At 31.5% G+C, this 22,224-nt stretch overlaps 1 protein-coding gene across 1 annotated transcript in view; it reads left to right on the top strand.

Annotated features, from left to right (window-relative positions):
• Positions 1-22,224, top strand: part of LOC107442449 (mitogen-activated protein kinase-binding protein 1) — a gene marked incomplete in the record, with an annotated part of 122,067 nt that overhangs the window by 54,914 nt on the left and 44,929 nt on the right. The window contains 6 exon segments of the mRNA XM_043052729.2: positions 199-315; positions 3,165-3,263; positions 5,514-5,699; positions 14,029-14,189; positions 20,440-20,515; positions 20,597-20,710. Coding sequence (XP_042908663.2) covers positions 199-315; positions 3,165-3,263; positions 5,514-5,699; positions 14,029-14,189; positions 20,440-20,515; positions 20,597-20,710 — 753 coding nt within the window.

Below are 22,224 nucleotides of genomic sequence, written 5' to 3'. Positions count from 1 at the left end.
ATAGCTTTATGCCAAAAAGTATCTTGGCTATTAATTTTTCCGAAGAAAAACCCCATCCTTTTTTCGCATTAATTACTGGACTAGAAAATTGACATTTTTGATTAAGAGTAGAGAAATTTACTGTAAAGTGAATTTTGCGTTGCTTTACTTTGTTGAAATTATATGACTTAAATTAATTCCCTTTTTTTCATTTTTCAGGCATTTTCCCCTAACATGAAATATGTAGTTTCAATAGGTTCACAACATGACATGGTAGTGAATGTGTGGGACTGGAGGAATAAACAAAAAGTAGCTTCCAATAAAGTGTCTTGTAAAGTAAGGACTTTTACTTTTTCATTGACACTTTGATTTCTCAAATCGGAACAAAAGCACGTATTTCAATTTGAAAAAGCCTCACACAGATCACAGAACTACTAAGTCAGAAAAAAATTTCTCTCTCTTTATATATTGGAAGTGAGCCATGTTAGCNTTGCACGTGGATTAGAAATCACTTATGTTTATGCGGAATTCCCAGTAAGCTTTTCCACAAATGTTTAAGTGAAGGTAAAACTATGAATTTTCTTATAGTGTGTTTTTAGAAGCTAAGAAGCGATGATGCACATATATGTGGACCGGGACAATGAAGTGGTTATTGATTATCTATATTATATAGCAATAAATTAAGCATTTATTTAAGCTATAAGCAATGGTATTTATTTCCTACAAGTTTTACAGTTAATATTTCTCGAACTAATTGGAGAATCTTAAATTTTTTTCTATTCCGCCGTACTCTCTGTACTTTTTGTACATACCTACACTGTCTATAGTTTCTAAATTTTATTGATTTCAGGCAGCAAAGCAAAATGTAACATAAAGCAAAAAAATGTGATAGAAAATAGCAAAAAAGCACTTAAAATTACGTTAACTTTCTAATAAAGTGGAATTTCGAAAAAAAAAAGTTTTAAGTCATAAATAAATATGGCTCTTTCCGCATACCAAATTTCAACTGTATAGTTGCATTCCAGCGGCCTGTAGTACGGCCCGTCTGGTATTTTTCCCTACAAGTTCAACAGTTAATAATTCTCCAACTATCAAATGTTAATTTTGTTTTATTCCATTTGTACTACCAATACATTTTTAAACACACGTATGCAATTTGATGTTATTACGTCTCACATTCTTTGCGCTACAAAACGAAATGTAGTGTTAAGAACATCCAAATCAACGACGATGTCACCGACCCGCGCAATTTTTTAATATACAGAGAAATACAACGATATCAAATGTTGATTACATCAAAACGAATAGAAATGTAATTAATACACTGTTTATGGTAGAGCAAAAACATGACAAATATAATTGGGATAAATTTTTAAAATTCAATATTTTTATTACATGCATACCTGAAGTTACTAAAGAAATTTCGTAATAAAGTGACGTTGGCAAGTGACACAACAAAAGTGAAAGATGACAAGCCCATTTTTCAAACAGCTTTCATGTTTGGCTGTGTTTCAACTCCCACGTAATTGACTAATCAGATTTCACGGTAAAATATTGTCTTTGTATTCCGGATATTGGTATTGAGGGTGTTTTCTCATACATTGGACACGAGTAGGTTATGAAAATACAATGGAAGCTCGTTGAATCGCCCTTGAATTCACTTTTTGTTTTCAAACGAGCATCCGCTTTCATTTTTCTTTTAAATTTTGATTTCTATCCATATGAGTATATGAACTCTTTTACCTAACATTATATCTTAAATAAACGTATTTATTGATGGTTAAATTGAAAATTTTTAGTTTGGTTACTGGCCTGCCAATTACTATGCTTTTTGCAAAATATTTTATAGAGTTGTAGATGTTTAAAAACCAAAGCCTTCAAAATTTTTGGTAATTTTGCCAACATTTTGAAAGCTGGAAAAAAGTGGCGTTGAATATGGCGTTGTGCTGCATATCACAACCATCGAGTAATTAAAATATTTAAATATATTACATACCTAAATTTCACAACCATTGAGTAATTGAAATATATTACATACCTAAATTTCAAAACTATTGAAGCAGTTGAAATTTTATAATTATTGCAAAAGCGTTTCAAATATTGTAGGCAGGCCTGTTAACTACTGCGTTTTTTGCTGAATATTTTATGGAGTGGTAGACGTTTAAAACCAAAGCTGTCAGAATTTTTGGTAATTTTTGCAAACATATTAAAAGCCTCACCATGATAAAGCTAGAACGAAGTGGCGTTGCATATTAACTTTTAAATCATTTATATGTAGTGGAGTGGAAAATAAGTTCAAATTAATAAAAAATAATACATTAAAACATAAGCATAGCTACCACTAGAATAAATTTTTACAAAAAGCGTCGATAGTTGACTGCCCTGTCGTTATATTTAACTCAGCTGTGGTTACTGCAAGTCGGGAGCGGAGTTCGTATCAACCAGACAACGCTATGATTTGATCCTAGGTCACCTTCATTGTGAGGCGAGCACTCAAACTTTTGAGCCACCTCGTCACTATCCATGACTTAGTTCAGGTTCTATAAATCAGGTCCTTCTCAGGTGGTAATAAATACAGGTTAATTTTATTAAAAAAAAGGGAAAACTTCTCTCAATCCTTGATCCAAGAGTTCCATTGACTTCTGGATTGGATTCAAAATCACAAGGCAACGGAGTTCAATATGGTAGTCGTAAACTCAAAATTGGGTTGGCTGTTCAACGACGATTATAAAATAAAATATACCCATGGCGGCCGATTTTCTCCGCTTTATGGAAATATTTCTTCTAATAGTAGCTAAGCTTATGCCCTAATATATGTTTCCTTCATTTGTAAATTTCATGTAAAGTTATTTTTCATGCCACTACATACATATAAATGAATCAAAAGTTCATGTAAAGCGCCACTTTCAGTTTCTTTACTCGCAGTATAGATTTAAAAATGTTGGCAAAATTGCCTAAAATTCTGAAAGCTTTAAATGTTTTAATTCGGTTTACACTTTCGTTGGCAGTCTTTTCAAGTGCTTGCAAAATCAACCAAAATTCTGCATTTTTCGATTTTTTAATATGAGCTATTTTATATAATTTTTTTTGCATAAAGCGGAGCATTTGTTTCATCTGTCATACTATCGTATTGTATAAATTATTTAGTTGTTTTTACATAAAATTTATTTTGTATCTTTTTATAGGTGAAAGCGCTTTCTTTTGCTGCTGGTGGAAATTATTTTGTAACCGTTGGCAACAACCATGTCAAATTTTGGTACCTGGAATACTCTCGCTCGACAAAAGTATGTCAAACAGTACTTTTATTAATAAATGTATCAAATTTTCATTGCTTTATTGTTGTCTATTAATGTTTATATAAGAACAATAAAGATATTTATTTATGCCTGGGCTACGTGCATGTGTCATGTCTGTGCTACACGTGTGTTAGATGTGACGCGGTAGGCAAATTTAGATTTATATTCATGTAACAATGTGAAAGGCTTCGTCTTAAAATGAAGTACAAGTTCAAAAGACCATTTTACTTAAAAAGTAGATAAATCAGTGTAAAAAATCTTGTTTTCATGCCGAGTAGTGTTTATAGACTGTATAATCTGAGCTGCCAACTTTCCCAATTGGTGTGAAAGATATTTTAAAATACAATTGTGGATAAAATTAGCTTATCATAATTGATGACTTAATATTATATGTAAGATTAATTTATTTGCGTTTAGTAGTAGCCCAAATCATATTAAATTAAATTTATAAATCCGAGAGTTATAAAGTACTGTATAAAGCATAAGTATCATTCAGGGCTGAAAACATATATATATANTAAATATATATATCAAGGCGGAAAAAAGCGATAACTGGTACAAAAGGCATTTCATTCTATCCTCTTTTTTTTCTAGAAAAATCTAATTTCTGTAACTGCCAAGATTTTCGGCAATATTATATATATATATATGGAAGAAAAAACCTATTAATGAAATTAAGCTATCACTTTTTATATTATTGAGAATCGTGCGTTGCTGTCCTTTTCAAAGGGATGCTTGGCACAAATTGATAAAATTAAATTTTTAACATGACAATTTTTACTCCGAAAAGAGAAAAAGCTGGTAGTAAAACCATTTCAGTCAATGCTAGTTTTTGGGAGGAGTTTACTTATTCTTTTTTTAAATTATTCAACAATATCTACTTTATCCTGGAAAAGAAGCAGTTTTATATATATGTTAAAATTATAAAAGATATCTTGATAGTTACAGATATTTTATTTTTTTTGAAAAAAATGCTGGACTGAAATGTCTGACGAACCAGTTTTTTCTCTTTTTCGTCTTGCTATATAAGGGCTTTCAGCCATGGTCTAGCTTGTCTTTTGGAGGACTAACAGAACCTTGGCAGCCAAGACTTCTTAACAATTATAAAGCATACATATGAGAGTGTTCGACGCTGGAAAATTATAAGTCTTGGTAACCATGGAAATTTATTTTTTCCAGCTAAAAATCATCGCATTGCTTCAAGCCATTTAAACTGCTTTTTTTTTTTTTTTTTTTTTTTTTTTTTTTTTTTTTTTTTTTTTTTTTTTANTTTTTTTTTTTTTTTTTTTTTTTTTTTTGTTAATCTCCTTTGGTTGAGGAGTTACGAAAAACAGCGTTAAATTAATTAGCTAAACCTTTTAAACTCTTTAAATTTTCTACACTATCATGAGAGATTTTTCACTAAATTTTAAATTTTTTTCCCGGTTGTAACCACCCTGGTATCAAAAGAAGATAATTTTTCGTATAATTGAACGAAAAAAAGTTACTAGTCGAACTTCAAGTAATGGGGGAAAATCGATGTTAATATCGAAAAATATGACGGTGATTTTAAAACTATCATCAAAATTTATCTGCACGCCTGAGGCTGCTCTGGGCCGAACTTGAGGTTTTAATTTTTAGATTGTACTTTCTGTTAACTGGAATGCAAACTAAAGTGAAAAGAAAATTATATATTTTTCATTCTGGAGAAAAAGATGCGTCGCTTCAAAAATCAACAGTCATTTCTTTTAGGTTTACGTCTTCTTTCAGGCTTCCAAAAGTAAAAAGTATCCAATTTGATGACTTTCTGCAAAAAATTTGCAATTAAGCCTAGAAAAATTGCAAAATTTTTGCACATGCATATAGAAAAAGTATAATGAAATACATATAGAAATTTTTGGAAAAATTGCAATTTTTTCAAAAATTGCAATTAAGCAATGTTATGGTCTCTAAAATATCAATGTTGATGTGATTTTAAATTTATGTAAAAAGTTCATTATATCCTGCGGTATCCCAATTGATGACTTTTTGCAAAAAATTGCAATTAAGCCTAGAAAAATTGCAAAATTTTTGCATATACACATAGAAACAGTATAATAAAATACATATAGAAATTTTTGGAAAAATTGCAATTATGCAATATAATGGTTTGAAAAATCAATGTTGACGTGATTTGTAAATTATCTAGAGATGAATAATTTATTTTTCTTTTATTATAAAAAAAAAATTTATGGTAATCAGAAATATTTATTTTTACAGTATAAACTAGAACCTGTACCTCTAATGGGTCGATCAGCCATATTAGGAGACCAAAGGAATAATTATTTCTGCGATGTAGCATGTGGGAGAGGTGAATCTGCTGACAGTACTTTTGCGGTCACTAAATCTGGTCTTTTATGCGAGTTCAATAGTCGCCGCCTTCTTGACAAGTGGGTGGAGTTACGAGTAAGTCAGTCATTGTTATTCTTTAATTTAACATTTTTTACTTTGTGTTGATTTGATTATTTTTTATTTTATACAGTTTACGAAAAAAAATATATGAGAAGTTGTTTTATTAGCAAATTATTTCTGTCACTCAAAAATTAAATTTTAAAGTTCCAATAAGAAAAAACGCAACTTCATAAACATGTTGTTAATATAATTCAAACGCATACTAAAAATACAAAATCCACAATAAAAACGTAAAAAAATAATGTACATTATGTAACATTCAACGTGGGCAATGTTTGGAGAATTGGTAGGGTTAATTATGGCCATCACTTCAACCCATTGGCTAATGCAGGTGTTTCTTCCTTTCCGTCAAATTGTTGACCGTGTAAAGTCTGTACACGGTTTCTATTAAGTATTGTGTATTGAACATATGTTACTTAATGCTAGCTAGCTAGATCATGTAATTTGGCAAGGTACCTGCCCGCGCAAGCGGGCACTAGACCTCAGATCTGTGTTATGCCCTAGGGCGACTGAGACTAATGGCATTGGAAGTAATGAGGACGGGAAATTTGGAGGAGTACGAGGCAGTAACGGCTCGGGATATCTGCATATGCAGTTCAAATCATGATAACATGCTTAATGAAACAGCGTAAGAGTAATATATAGAATTTAGTAAAAATAAGAAAGTGGTAGCAAATGTATTTATTTAATTTACGAATATCTTATGGTAAAGCTATGTACAGATGGCCCTAGGGATTAATAATCGTCATAAAACTTATTTGCAATTCATTTTTGCTCTAAAGTTTAAGTTTCAAGCGTCACTCAATATTAATGTATTTGTAGTGTTACAATTTTACATTCTAATTTTAGCTGAATACACCGGTATTTTTATGTTTTGCATCCAGTTTGCGGAAGCTTGCTATTGTTTACATTCAGTTACTGTCATTATCTCAGCTGGTAACAAGCATCAGTTAAAAATTTAGAGAAAACATGTAAAGTAAAGATCAATGAAAAGAGACGAAGAAAAATTACTAAATTAATAAAATATAATTAAATAATTAAATAAAATATATTTTAAAAAAATTATTAAAAAAAATATTAAATAATGAAAATAATGAAAAGATATAAGTTCTTCATCAGCTCACACGATTATATCCGTAAAAAAGTGTGCTTTCTAACATTGTATCAGTATAGCCGGAGTAAAATATATCAGTACAATAGTGTGAGGAGCACTCAAGAAAATTGAAACGAAAATAGAATTTATTAAGTGAAAAATATATACGAAATTAAGCATAAAAAGCAAAAAACAGAAAATAAAATTCAAAGAAAATACATAACAAAACACAAAACGAAATCTATAAAGCGAGTAACGAATTCCAATGAACCTACACGTACCGGGATGTTTCAAGAACGTTTTAACATATTTTCGTAATAAGGCGAAAATGGAGGTTAAAAGCTGAAATGGAGGGATCTTTCATGGCGCGTTCTTACTACTTGTATATATTTTATTTTGAATTTGTTTGTTTTCATGGTTTAGGGCAATTTTAATCTTTACAAATATGCAAAAAAATAATAATAATAAATAAATAAATTTAAAAAAAAAACCTGCTAAGTAGTTTACTTAGGCGTTTAACCCATGGAATTACGATTATCCCCCCCCCTCATAATAATTAAACACCATTGAATACATCGATTTTTCAGCTATGCCACCTATGGATGGGTGACTGAATGAATACAACAAGCTTTCTAAAACCGGAAGCATTATAGAAAACTTCCAGTGTATCTCTCCTCTTATGTTGCGTTCACGAGGCGATGTGTAAACAGGCTTCATATTCTTGGAAATTTTATAATCGTGATTTGTGATTGCGTTTTATTTTTCCATTCATTTCTGTAATTTTTAAANGTTATTTAGCTTTTAAAAACAAAATATAATATAAATGTCTAATTTCTCTTATTTAATATTAGTTTTTACATATAATAAATATAAAAACATAATTAAAGTGTTCTGAAACTTAATATTTTTAAAAAAATCCTCCGAACGTGTTCGGATACCTTAAGTAGTTGGTATTGACAATATGGTAATTGATGAAAACTGCGGAAACTAATAATTGGTGCACCGGAGTACCTGGCCAAAAAGGCCACCTCCGTAAATTGTATGATTACAAACTGAATCAAAGGCCATTGATATTAGAAATTATTTGAGTTAGTCAACTTAATGTTAGTAGTTAAATAAAATTAAGGAAAAGAAAATAGAACAGGGATAACACAGACAGGTAATAACATATATATATTTAAAAAAAATAAATAAATAAAAATTAATTATTTATTATAAATCATTATTTATATTTTATATATAATTATTGAAAAATAAGCAGTTTAGTGATTAACATTGTTAGTAGTTGTATTAGTAAATTGAATCAGAATGAGCCGCAGTAATTCCGCGAAGTATTGGGCCAACCCAAGAAGGTGGAAAAGGGTAATGATGATAGAGGAGCCAGTCAGGGGGATGGAAAAATCATCAAACGATGTCTTGGAGATTATTATAGTAATGGAGAATGGCCTTAGGCCGTCTCCTGCACTTAGGGTCATCTGGGTCGTAGTTAGAGGAAGACCATATAAGGGGGTTGAAGTGTTCAGTGCTCTTAAGAAAATATTTGATAGAACTAATTTTGTATAAGTCAAGAAGGCTAGGCGTACAGGTATCATAACGGATATTTTTATTCCTGAAATACCAGGGTTTTGTTATAAGCATATGCACATGCAGTTTATGAGCTTTTCATAACTGCATGCACATAAAGTTTAGCACTCTGTAAGAGTTTAAGATTTGTCTTTGCAGCCCCCCCCCCCCGAAGGCGGGTGCTGCATATGTTAATAAGGGGGTGAGAAGCATTTTAAAAATTAGAATCCAGTGCTGAGGAAAATATGGTAATTGATGAAATAATGTAAGGGTAATTTAATATAAAATTAAGTAAATATAAGAAAGTGGTAACAAATATATGTCCTAAAATTTATTTAATTTTTGAATATCTTATGGTAAAGCTATGAACAGATGGCCCTAGGGATTAGTAATCGTCATAAAACTTGTTTGCGATTTTTTTTTTCTCTAAAGTTTAGTTTAAGTTTTAAGCGTTACTCAATATTAATGTATTTGTAGTGTTACAATTTTACATTCTAATTTTAGCTTAATACACCGATATTTTTTATTTTGCTTCCAGTTTGCGGAAGCTTGCTTTTGTTTACATTCAGTTACTGTCATTATCTCAGCTGGACAGGTACTTCGTAACAAGCATCAGTTAAAAATTTAGAGAAAACATGGAAAGTAAAGATTAATGAAAAGAGACGAAGGAAAATTACTAAAATAAAATATTCTAATAAAATTATTAAAAAATGTATTAAAAAGTCGGAAGACAAAATAATGAAAAGATATAAGTTCTTCATCAGCTCACACGATTATATCCGTAAAAAAGTGTGCTTTCTAACATTGTATCAGTATAGCCGGAGTAAAATATATCAGTACAATAGTGTGAGGAGCACTCAAGAAAATTGAAACGAAAATAGAATTTATTAAGTGAAAAATATATACGAAATTAAGCATAACAAGCAAAAAACAGAAAATAAAATTCAAAGAAAATACATAACAAAACACAAAACGAACGAGTAACGAATTCAAATGAACTTACACGAACCGGAATCTTTCATGAATGATTTAAAATATTTTCGTAATAAGGCGAAATGGAGGTTAAAGGCTGAAATGGAGGGATCTTTCATGGCGCGTTCTTACTACTTGTATATATTTTATTTTGAATTTGTTTGTTTTTATGGTTTAGGGCAATTTTAATCTTTGCAAATATGCAAAAAAATAATAATAATAAACAAATAAATTTAAAAAAAAACCTGCTAAGTAATTTACTTAGGCGTTTAACCCATAGAATTACGATTATCCCCCCCTCATAATAATTAAACACATGCCACCTATGGATGGGTGACTGAATGAATACAACAAGCTTTCTAAAACCGGAAGCATTATAGGAAACTTCCGGTGTATCTGTCCTCTTATGTTGCGTTCACGAGGCGATGTGTAAACAGGCTTCATATTCTTGGAAATTTTATAATCGTGATTTGTGATTGCGTTTTATTTTTCCATTCATTTCTGTAATTTTTAAACTCTAAAAGGTGGTGAGCCATAAAAGTAAATTAATATCACAACATAAATAAAGTGTAAGGTTTGCCAGGTTTTGAGTATTATCCCCTATTTGGCTACATTTGTATAATATCACCGTCTTCTATCTTTCGGGTAGGATCATGCTTGTTAAGTTGTCCAAATTTGTTTTCTTCTGAAATTAAAAGAATCAAACTTAAGTTAAAATGAAAAATCTAAATAAAAATATATATTTTTAAAAACCACGTTTTTTGTAGTGAAGAATAAATCATTAAAAAAAAATTGAAAAACGAAAAACGTGGGGCGCATGAAATACACAACAGTAATGTTATATTAGTGTGTGTATGAGTGCTCTTGAGAATATGTGTATGTATATCTGTAAATGCAATTGTATCTGAATGTGGATGTGGAATATGTTTGTGCATATGCATATGTGTGTGGATGTATATGTGGCTGTGCATGTGTATGAGTAAGAAAATGTGTATATGTACTGTTATGTATTTCATGCTCTCCACGTTTTTCGTTTTTCAATTTTTTTTTAATTATTATTCTTCACTACAAAAAACGCGATTTTCCTAAAATATATATTTTTATTTAGATTATTTTTCTTAGTCAAGAGTAGTCAAGACCACTACTAAAATAATAGAACTTTCATTTTAAACTAGGGATACAAAAATCTTTAGTTTTATGCTGATGAGAACCGAAACAATCAGGAAATGAATGAGGAAAAACTGGATCCTACCACGTGATTTTTCAGCCAATAAAAATACTCCGACAATAAAAATCTTTTCACCTGACATGTAATACTAATTTGAAATAATGGAATCGATAACAAAAGACAATCTCAACTTGACTCTAAAATGACTTTTTTTGAGTTTTAATTTTATTTTACTTTGTATGTCTTTTTTCTCTTCATTTTCATGCATTGTCATCCAATTCTGAACTATGTGCCAAATTTGAAGTTTGTAGCTAGTCGGGAAGTTAGTATAAAATCGATTACAAAATTCCACCCGGACAGACATACACGAAGGCAAGTTTATATAAACGTGGTAAAAAGAATGCGTTACATTGAAAAGCCTACAAATATATTAATATTGACGGGCACGTTTCTTTTTTTCTTCTTTTTTTTAATTTAGGTATAAAAATAAATCAGAAGTAAGTTTTATGATGTATATTAACCCCTAGCGGCACCTGTATTTTGATTTACACGGTCAACCCTTTGACAGAAAGGAAGAAACACGGATGAAAAAAACCGTCACAGCCGGCAATGTAATAACGGACTTGAAAGCTGCGGTCAGCTCTATAAGCCAATGGGTTAAAGTAGTGACCATGATTACTCTGCAAAAACTTTTAAAATGTGAAAATTTGTGATTACATGTAAGGCATGTGGAGGAATTATGAACACCAGCTGATGCTTGTTTAGGAACTGTAGTTGACTCAAGGTCAGACTTAGCAGAGGCACTAACAAGTAGTTTTCACCATTTCAATGCACATACTCTTTTCATACATTAAAAATAGTTATTAATATGTTTTGAATTAAAAATAGCGGTTGATGTGTCAATTACTAACCAAAAACGAGTCTACGCTCCCATTTTGGGATTACGTCGTTTTTGTCAAAAAGGTAAAGAGTGGTACCTTTATAATTCAAATCTAGGTATTTATTTTTTAAAAGCAAATTTTTTAGGTTTGCCGCAGAGTATTTTTTACTATTTACACAGAGATGCCAACTTGCTCCGGACAGCAAATATATATTTTAAAGTGGTAGTTTATCAATTGTGATTCTTGGTTTAATAAATTCAATTTAGTAGATTTTTATCCACCACTATTTCTAAATAATTCGTAGGGTTATATAATTCACCAAATTATATTGCTTTTATCTTGCTATACCTTTTAAAAAAGCAAGCAAAATTAGTCAAATATTTGCAAAATTTACATCGTAGTTATTTACCGTTTTTTTAATTATTTTGGCGTGTCCGGAGCAGTTGGCGTCTCTGTTTACAAGCCTAGCTTCCATTTCTGGACACGTCTCTATTTCAAAATGATAAAAACTTGTAACTTAAATCTTTCATTGCAAACCAAAGTCTTTGTGTGATTATTTTTATTAGCAAGTTATTGGTATCCGCCAAAATATTTTAATAACACTTAAACATTCTTTTTTCTTTACAAAGTGGAGCAACTTTGCAAAGGTTTGTTAGGAATCATCGTGAAATATAGAAACCCAAATTTAGCATTTCAGAAATTACAATATCAAATATACGAAATAGAAGACTGGTGATTTAAATGGAAAGTAGCTGTAAATGCAGACAAATCTCAAATCCTTAGCATACCTGAAAGAAGAATAAAAATACTATCACAATGTAAACCAAAAATATAAGAAGCAAAGGTTGGTTCGTTGCCATATCAAAATGTTGCTTTTACGTTCAAATTGAAGAGAAGGGGTGTCGTGGAGACCGAAATTATTTCATAGCGAATGTAAAAGCATAAAATATACAAAATATTTAGGAAACATCTTTTCGTTTTAAAAGTAGACATTCTGATAAATAATAAATTTTTATTTTATCTTCCAACGTTGAACTCTTATTTTTAAGAGGAAAAAAATTTTAAAGTAATTTTCTTTTAAAGAGGAAATGAGTTTTTTTTTTAGTATACTTTTATTATTTTCTTTCATAGACTGAGACCTGGAAAGAAAAAAAAATAATAACTAAGATGAAAAATTCTGAAAAATGTTTAAATTTAGTCTTTTCTTTGGACTTTTTACATCTATTTATATTTCATTAAAATTGAAATTCTTTCGAATGATATAAATTAATTAAAACAGCTAAATTTTTTAAAACTTTTCTTGCCTTTACTTACAAATAAATTCCGGATCGAACTCTGATGCCTGTTTATGACGATTTCAGCCAGATTTGGGGGTGACGTGAGGCGATTTCGCACTAAAATTGTATGTCCAGATCAGGTTTGTTCGCAACATCGTATTAATTTAAGAAAGAAAAAAAAGAGTTTAGTAAGTTAATTTATATATATATATAAATGTAACCACCAGTTTTGTTCTGAAATTTTAATTTATAATATTTATGACTTTTATTAATAAGTGAACTGATTTTAATTGATGTTGTGTATTTAAAACATGTTGACTGATGTCAGCATTTTATAGAACATTACTTGAGATGTCACTTTGAAATCGGAGATTCTCTCTTTGCAAGTCCGTACCTGATTAAAATCACATTTTATTATACAGCTAAGTTAGATATTCTTTTTACTGACTGGAGTGCTGAGTTGCAAGTACTTATTAATTTAGGACAGCTTGAATTGCCGAGCAAAAAACAGTTTTATAAAACCTATTAATGTCTTTTTTAAACAAAAAGTGGTGTTTAAGTCACTCATTATAATATGTATTTTTTTGAAAAGAGAAAATTTTTATATCAATGACTATCCCAGCGGCTTATATATATATATACAAGTGAAGTTATTTTATGATTGATATATATATATATATATATGAAATCCTTATCTTGTTTTCTGTTTTTTTTTTAATCAATTTTTTTTAAATTTAAAGTATTATTTTTTTTATTAAGGAAAGAAAAGGTTTTTTTTCCAAAATTTTCAAAAGAATTTTTTAAATAAATTTCTTTATTCGTTGTTGTTGACGTATGCCAGTTTAGGCAGAGGGGGTGCGATTGTTCTTGTTTTCCAATGGCACCATCTATGGCCAAGAATTCAACTTCTGCCACACCATACGTCACTCCCGCGTATAGGGTGGATCCATTCATTCCTCCAGAGATCGTAATTTTGACCTGAATCAGAGAACGATCGTTCTCCAATCCAGTACCCCCAGGGTTTTTTATTTGTTATAGGAACATGGGGGACTTTTGCGACTCGACAGATTTAACGTGCATCTGTCACTTTACTACACGGGAGTCTTCGGCCGGCGGGGTTCAAACCCACGAACTCTTGGACATGGGCCCACGGACCCTTTCCTTCTCGGAGTTTTTCCATTTCTCCTTTAATGCTTTTCATTTTTATTTCTTTCCCTGCTTTCGTTGTATTATCTTACTAAATGAATTCTATGTACTTGCATCTAAAGCGTAGAACATTAATGTTCTTAGTAAACTCATTTTTTTTATTTTCTGTCTTTATATTGTGTAACATATATAATGACGATAATTTTTTTTTTTTACATCGCAGGCTTCAGTGGCATACAGTATTACAGTAGGAGAGAATTTCATTTTCATTGGCTGTTCTGACGGTATTGTGAGGTGCTTTAGTCCAGTTGATCTTCATTTCATTTGTACATTGCCAAGAATTCACTACTTAGGCGTGGATGTTGCTAAAGGTCTCACTGGAAGGTAAGGTATTTGGGCTGACATATTTAAAAAACCTGTAGTAAAAACATCAGATAGGATTTTATTTTCACTTAAAAATAAATAAACTATCCGCTACTACCACAATTGCTTAGTAATCAGCGCACGTTATTCACCAGTGATTGATAACATGATAACTTGCCTTTGACCGAGTCTGGCATCAGGGCCTCATATACAAGCTCATAAATTTCAATATCCCCAAAGATCTAATACTACTAATTAATAATTATCTGACAAGCAGAACTTTTCATATTAAGATCAATACAGCATTTTTTCCGCTAGAAGCATTAAAGCAGGAGTTCCGCAAGGTTCAATTCTCGGCCCTGTGCTCTACCTAATTTATTCAGCAGACTTTCCAAATTTTAATAATATGGGAAACATCACCTCAGCCTTCTACGCAGATGATACAGCACTTATGAGCAGACCAACAAATCCCAAGAAGTCAGTTACTAATCTCAGTAATATCATACCTCATATCGAAGACTGGTGCACAAAATGGAAGGTAGCCATCAACACCACTAAATCTTCACTACTAATTATTAGGAAATCAAGTAAAAAGAAAGTCATTTATCCAAATATTACTCTTTTCAATGATGAAATACCACTAGTTCGAAAGGCCACCTACCTAGGCGTCACTCTTACTAGTTCTTTAAACTGGAATACCCATATTGAAAATATTATTAGCAAAGCGCAAGGAGCCTATAGATCTCTGAAACCAATATTAAACTATAATTCAAAACTATCTCTCAAAACAAAACGAACCCTATACCTCCAATGTATTCGACCGATCATCAGCTACGCAGCCCCTGCATGGAGCACAACCACTGTTAGTCAAAAAAAGAAACTGGAGATTACTCAAAATAAATTCCTCATATATATCACAGGAGCCCCCAGATCCATGAGAATGAAAGATCTAAGACGAGAGTTAAAAATCAACAAAATAGATGAGCACATAGCTGAACTATGTGCAAGTTTCTTCAGAGATGCACTCTCTTGTCATACTTGCAATTACTTTAAAAATTTTGATTTTGAGCTCATCAAAGACAACATAAAATATAGCCCGGCAAACGCCTTTTTCCTATCCGACGGGATTTTGTTCCGTAAATTTTGTAAATAGCTGTAAATACTTGTAAATAATTTTGCGCATTTATTATGTATTTCTCCTTTTCTCTGAGGCTATGTACACCTGAGAAGCTCGGGGGTAATACCTCGAAGGGTGGCGAGGCAGTCTGCCACAAAACCTCTTCTCTCTCTCAAACTTGTTTGTTCAATCTCACTACTTCATTTGAATTTTCTCTCAGTAAAAGATACTGAACCCCAACTTTCACCTTTCAGTTGCGCTCCGGCGATTTATTATTTATTTCCACTCAGGTGAATTAGTTGGAGCCCCTAGCGGGGCTGATGCTAAGATAACCATCACATATGAGTATGAGTACATGATAACTTTTAGTTACGGATAGTTTTGTCCTCCCATGTTTACGCCTCCGTTGCAATAACGGACAAAGATCTTTTATAAAAGAAAGTGATAGGAAATTTACCCTTTAATTCATTGGTGATGTCCTAGTTTTTAAAACCAGCATTTATGACTCGAAAGATCATGTACTTACATGTTCAAAGTTATAACGAAAGTATCCAGCAGTACTAAGTAGGTACATCTGCAGGGGTGCCAACTCTCTACGCTTTTTGTAAAAATTTATTCCAGTGGTATCTAAGTTTGTGTTTTAATGTATTATTTTTTATTCATTTAAACTTATTTTCCACACCACTATCGCTATCTACTCATGCAGAGTACCACTATCTACTTATTCACTTAACACGTTGAGCTCCGCGTCAGCCACCGGTGGCTGACACTGAAATTACATTCAGGCTGCGTCTGACACCGCTTGCTGACACTGACCTTTCACATAAGCAGCGAAAAACAGCTGGCTGACACCGTATAACATTATATAGAGCTATAAAATTTACACTCTTTTATGGAATTGCAGAAAATTTATTCAAAATTTACTTAATTATTGCATACCTGCCAACTTTTAATCCCTTCCATTATCATTTTTCCCAGTGGTATTGAAATGGCTTTAAAACTTCAATTTTAAGCAAGCAAATAAGTTGTATTTGAGAAAACTTAAGTTGACATCCATTATGGTAACGCATATTAATATATCTGCTTAATTTTTGTAAGAATAGTGGTGATTAAAATCATTAAAAAATTAAGTTTATAAAGGAAAAAATAGTTCTATATTTACTACCACTTTAAATATGAAAATAGAATCTTCCGGAAAATCCGGAAGAGTTGGCATGTATGTTATTGTGATTCTTAGTTTAATAAATTCAATTTAGTAGATTTTTATCCACCACTACGTTTAAACAATTCGTAGGCATATATAACTCACCGCTTCTGTTTCAGATATGTTAAGCTAAACTTTTTATAAACTAACAAAATCTGTCTATATTTGCCAATTTAGTTTATAGCAATTTTAATTTAGCGTGGCGTTCAGCGTGTTAATGAAAATTACTCAGTGTTTTCTAGGTCGGTACGATTAAGGGTGTAGGTGGTACAAATTGAACAACCAGTTGACTATATAGTACCCCTTGTAGTCCTCGTGAGATTTATTAATTTTTATTACTTATTATACAATTGTTGTTATAGAAATGTAAATAGTTATATATTCACGATTAAAATATTTCAAATGCAATTGCGAGAGCTGTAGTGGCTCAGGAGATAAAGCGCACGCCCGAGGTTACACGGGCTCGAATCCCAGCGAGGACTAGTCGATACGAATTCCGCACCCGACTCTCACCGACAACAGTGCTGATGTAAAGCATACTCAGTGGTAAACGGATCACGGGTTAGAGTCCCCTTGCTGTCACGCTAACCTTTGGAGGTTCTCGTGGTTTTCCTCTCCATTCAACACAAATGAGGGTTAGTTCCATGAAAAAGTCCTCCACGAAGGCGAATTTCACCCAAACTTGATCCAGGAGTTCCCTTGTCTTCTGGATTGGGTTCTAATTTACAAGGTTATGGAATTGAATATTGGTATACGAAAACTCAAAATTGGGTCGGCTGTTCAACGACGCTTATTAAAAATAAATAAATAAATGTAAACAAAAGAATATATATATAAAAAAACGAAATTGCGAATGATTTGTGTCCGATACAAATTCAAAGTCACTCTAAAGCGATGCGATTTAAGCAACTTTCCTCTTATTAAGTTTTAAATTTTAAAAAGAAAAATGCGATGACATTAAAAAATGCTTATCGGTCAAAAATAATAACATTACATCGTTGTATGCGAATGAATTCTATTGTTTCCAATTTTTTTTTCAAAATAAAAATGTCGCAAAGAAGATTGTTTTTCAGAGGACATATTTTGAATACAAATCGTCATCGTCACAGATTCATCTTTCCTTCACAACTTTCCTACTTTCTATTTAACATGCTTGTAATATTCTTCAATACCTTGTTATCATTCTGCAAAAAATAAATATCAGAATCAAAAAAAGAACATTCTTCACAGATGAGTGAATGTCGATGAATGGAATATTTCTTTTTAACATTCTACTGTTACCTTTCATCCCGTGCCTCCAAAACTTTTACAACCATTCATTTTCGCTGAAGGAATACATTACGAACAAAAACTATCACGAGTGCAGAATTGGCAGTGTTAGGTGATACCCATCTAAACAGCTTTTGAACTCTTTTTGGTTTTCATGTACTTTTTACGAACTGCTATTCTTTCAACCCATTACCCTAGATATGAATTCAAGTCTTGGGAATTTGTCTCGATTAAAATATCACGAAACACTTTTTCATCCTCTTGGTATCATTGATCCAGTTTTCACTCACACGGTTTCTATTTCGAAATTAATTTTCGTTTTTCATTTGTTTCCTTCGTTTTTAAAGAATATTCAGAAAGTCTTTTTTTTTTCTTCTGAATTTGAAATTCAGATTAATTGAATAAAAAAATATTTTTTTAAAAATTTGTTTATTAAATATGCCTAAGAACTCTTTAACACATGATAACTAAACTTAAATCAGTGTTACATTATACCTTCACATTCGACTCAGAGATTACGAATTAAACACATGATGTTTATTTTAGAATTCCTTTAATTATTTTTTAAAAAAATAACATGATGAAAATCTCTAATACTTTTAATAAAATATGAAAACTATTTTTCTTTTATTTATTTATTTATTTTTATTTCCAATGAGCTGCACAATCGGTCTTGCCGATGAGCAGACCTAGTGCGTTCTCCAGAGGTGGTATCCACTTTTTCAGGACCACGACAATGGGTGAGATACCGTTGGTTATGTTAATTTGGACGTCTAGTTTCTGCCACACTAGATGGCAGCACCNAAAACTGAAAAGAGGCACTCCAGGGATCTTTTACATGCCGCATAATCATACGACATGGCCGCTGAGGATTTTCTGCAACCCGAAAATCCGGTGACTGGCCGGGGATCGAACCCGCAGACTTGGGCTCAGTAGGCCGACGACAAACCAACCGCGACACCCAGCCACAATATGAAAACTATTATAATTCACGTTTTCAATATTGGAAAAATTTTAAAGCACTGATAATAATCAAGAAAATATCGATTTTCACCGATGAATGTCGATGTTCACCGAATGTCAAAAATCACATAGTCGCTCTGGTGAATATCTGAAACATTTGTTATGTTTCATTTGATATTAATTGGTTGAATAATATTTATTCCATATTGTTCCGATTCGGATTCATTAGGAAAAAGTTCGATGCAGGGAGTTGGGAGCAATGGCACAAAACATCAAGAGCAGTGTATGGAATACCGGGCAATGGCCCTTAACTTTAAATAAAAAATTTTAAGGTATGGAATACCTTAAAAAACATTAGGATAGAGAATACCAGTTATTATCCCTACACCTGCACTGTATTCAAAACACTGATGTTTTTCGCAATCTAACTTAGTCAGAAATTAGAATATCGAATAAATATTTAAATATTGGTGGATAAATTAATATAAAATCAGATCTAGCATTTATTTTGGACATTCACCAAAGAGACTATGTAAATGATGACATTCACAAAATCGGCAATTTCGTTCTTCCACAGTGACAATTGCGTCTCAAATTCACAAAACTGTCAGAAATCGGTAGTCTGTTCGGCGAATGTTTAGTTAGTTAGTTGAAATAAGTTTTGCTTCCTTAGAAAGTTGAACCAAAATTCGCTTTTGAAGTTAATTTTTTTAACCATGTTTTTTTTTCTCCATGTTTTTAAGTATTCCAAACATCATGCGAAAATTAATTATTTTCATTTTTAGTTAAGTTTTTAATAAATTTTCTACTATTAATAACTAATATAATGTTTGATTAAAAAAGATAAAAAGATTATACTGACAGAATTATTTGCTGAAATATTTTATGTTTAGTGATTTATTCTTTTAAGAAAAAACATTATTTTTTACGCAAAATAAAAAAAAAAAATTTTATATGTTATTGGCAAAGTTGAAAATACTGCCAATATAAATACTGTTCATTTACAGTGCTTGATGGTTTTAGGCAAAATATAAAGTATAAGAATTATTATGTAGGATTAAGGGGGTTAATTGCTACCTGCGCTATTTTGTAAAAAATTAGACCTATGTAAAAACTAAAAAAAACTGGTAGTCTGCTTAAAAAATTTGTTTATACAGTATTGACTATTATGAAAAAGAATTTTACTGACTTTTACATAAATTTGATGAAGCAATTCACTTTTATATGAATTGTAGCAAATAAAAAATAATTGAAAATATTTTAAAGGAGGCACTAGTAATAAGTCTATCCTATTTAAATGCTATCTTTTCCGAGTTTATCGTGGCTAACCGCCAAATAAAGCAAAATATTTTCTTTCTCCTAGTAAAAACTCTATATAAAACAAATTATATTAACGATTTTGTTAAGTTCAAATTTTCGCGGTTTAACAAGTTCATTTTCAGCCAATTGCAGGTGATTATACTATATCTATCATTGAAGAACTTGTAGTCTATCTCTATAGAGGTAAAACTCAAATAAAATTTTCTTATTTTTGACAAAACCGAGCCTGCGCTAACTCTCAAGTAGTTTAAGAAATGTGTTTGTTTCTTTTTTTCCCCCTTTTTTTTCGTTTTACCCCTGATCTTTTTCTTTTTAAAGATGAATGTATTTTAGCTGCTCAGGCGGCACAATATACATTTTCTTATAGATTCTGTTAATTGTATTGTGTGTTGTTGCAGACAAGTATCGAGTCACCCAGCTGGTTCCAAGTACCCAGATGTCATTGCTGTCACATTTGACGAAATGAACAAAAAGGTATAACAGCTATTTCTTATAAATTTATTCAATTGTTCATATAGAAAAACAATCATACATTGTGATGTTTCATTTTTATAGGTAACATGTGTGCATAATGACCACAGTTTATATGTTTGGGATGTTAAAGATATCAAGAAAATCGGAAAATCACATTCCTTTCTCTACCATAGTGCCTGTATTTGGGGAGTTGAAGTGAGTAATTAATTTCAGTTAATATATATATGTAATACAAAAATTAAATACTTTTGTATTAATAAAAGAATTAAAACTCTTTCGTTTTCATAAAATGTCTTTGTTAAAGAATAAGCGTACAGAGATTCTATTTTGGGAATTCCAGGCTGAAAACATACCATTGAAATATAAATAGATTTATATTTCAAAGGAAGAGTTATTTTTAGAATCTTTCTCTCTTTCACTTCCATATTAGGAAGCAGTAAATGATTTGCCTTAATGAGTAAGGTTACAAGGAATGTACGAAGTGTACCTTTTTACCTCAAATCTGTGTTGGTATAAAACGCAAGAACACTAGTTTTGCGTGTCCTTTTCATCATGATGTGATCCTGATAAGCTGTTCCGGAATTGTCCGGAGTCTTGTCCACTCCCCCTCCTTTGCAGGAGTGGGGACGTGAACTGTTATCAATGCCAGCCTACCTTTAAATAAACCTGTTTAGAACGTATGATGACATAAGACTGCAATTATTTCAAGCTAAATACAACACTGATAACAGGGTTGTAGCCCTGTTATTACAAGTCGGCAGCATAGTTGCTTGCTGAGGAAACCTTTGGAGGAAACTTAAGATTTTCCATCTCTGGAACTAAGCGTAACGGAGGCTGACTGCTTCGTGGAAATTTTCCCAATTCCATCACCCCCGGAGGAGAAAAAAATCGGCAGTGAAAAAAAAACGTTGAAGGAAGGAAGGGCAATTTTCCAGCCGTACTACTTGTACCTCGTCGCGCCTGAAATGCTGATGTATATGGAAGGAAGGACGATTTTCTCTCGCCGTTTTCAGAAGAAACGTTGGCTGGAGATTGTTCCCTGAAACCAGTAAAAGTATCCCATCCGATGACCCTACAATTCCATAGTGCCTCTATGTTGAAAGAAACATCATCCATGGTAGTGATTCGACACCGAGTGATCCTACAACTCTTACTACTCAAGTTGTAAAAACAAAAGTGATGAATGTGCGCGATTCAACGAAAAATAGATGAAGGTCAAAAGAAAAGTGTGACAAATGGAAAGGATTGACTGTAGATATTTTTTTTTCTCTCTCATATTTTTCTTTCTCAATGTTATGATTAAATATTTTGGTAATATTAGATATGAGTAGTAATCTAAATATTTTACAGTGAACTCTCACTTATGCACCGGTGTAAGGGGCCAAGAGAAAAAAGCGCATAAGTGAAAGAGGCGCATAAGTGAAAAATTTCAAAATTCTAAAACGCAACGTAAATTGCAGTGACAATATGAATAAATATGTTTCTAAAGATTTAATGTTAATATTTATACTGTTTTGGTATTTACTATAATTATACAAAGAAAAAATTTAACATACCTTAAGACACTTTATTTTCTTACAAAATAATCTGAATGCATGTTTGTATTTGTTTTTGCCGACGTTATTCAAAAACAGTTTTTTCCAGTTCATATCAATGGGATAAGGGGGAGTTTCAGAAGCAAAATTAAATTGTAAATAGTCAGGAATAGT

The sequence above is a fragment of the Parasteatoda tepidariorum genome, chromosome 6, assembly GCF_043381705.1.
Source record: "Parasteatoda tepidariorum isolate YZ-2023 chromosome 6, CAS_Ptep_4.0, whole genome shotgun sequence".
NCBI lineage: Eukaryota > Metazoa > Arthropoda > Arachnida > Araneae > Theridiidae > Parasteatoda > Parasteatoda tepidariorum.
Note: the sequence above shows the minus strand (reverse complement) of the source record. Positions and strands in the feature narration are given on the sequence as shown.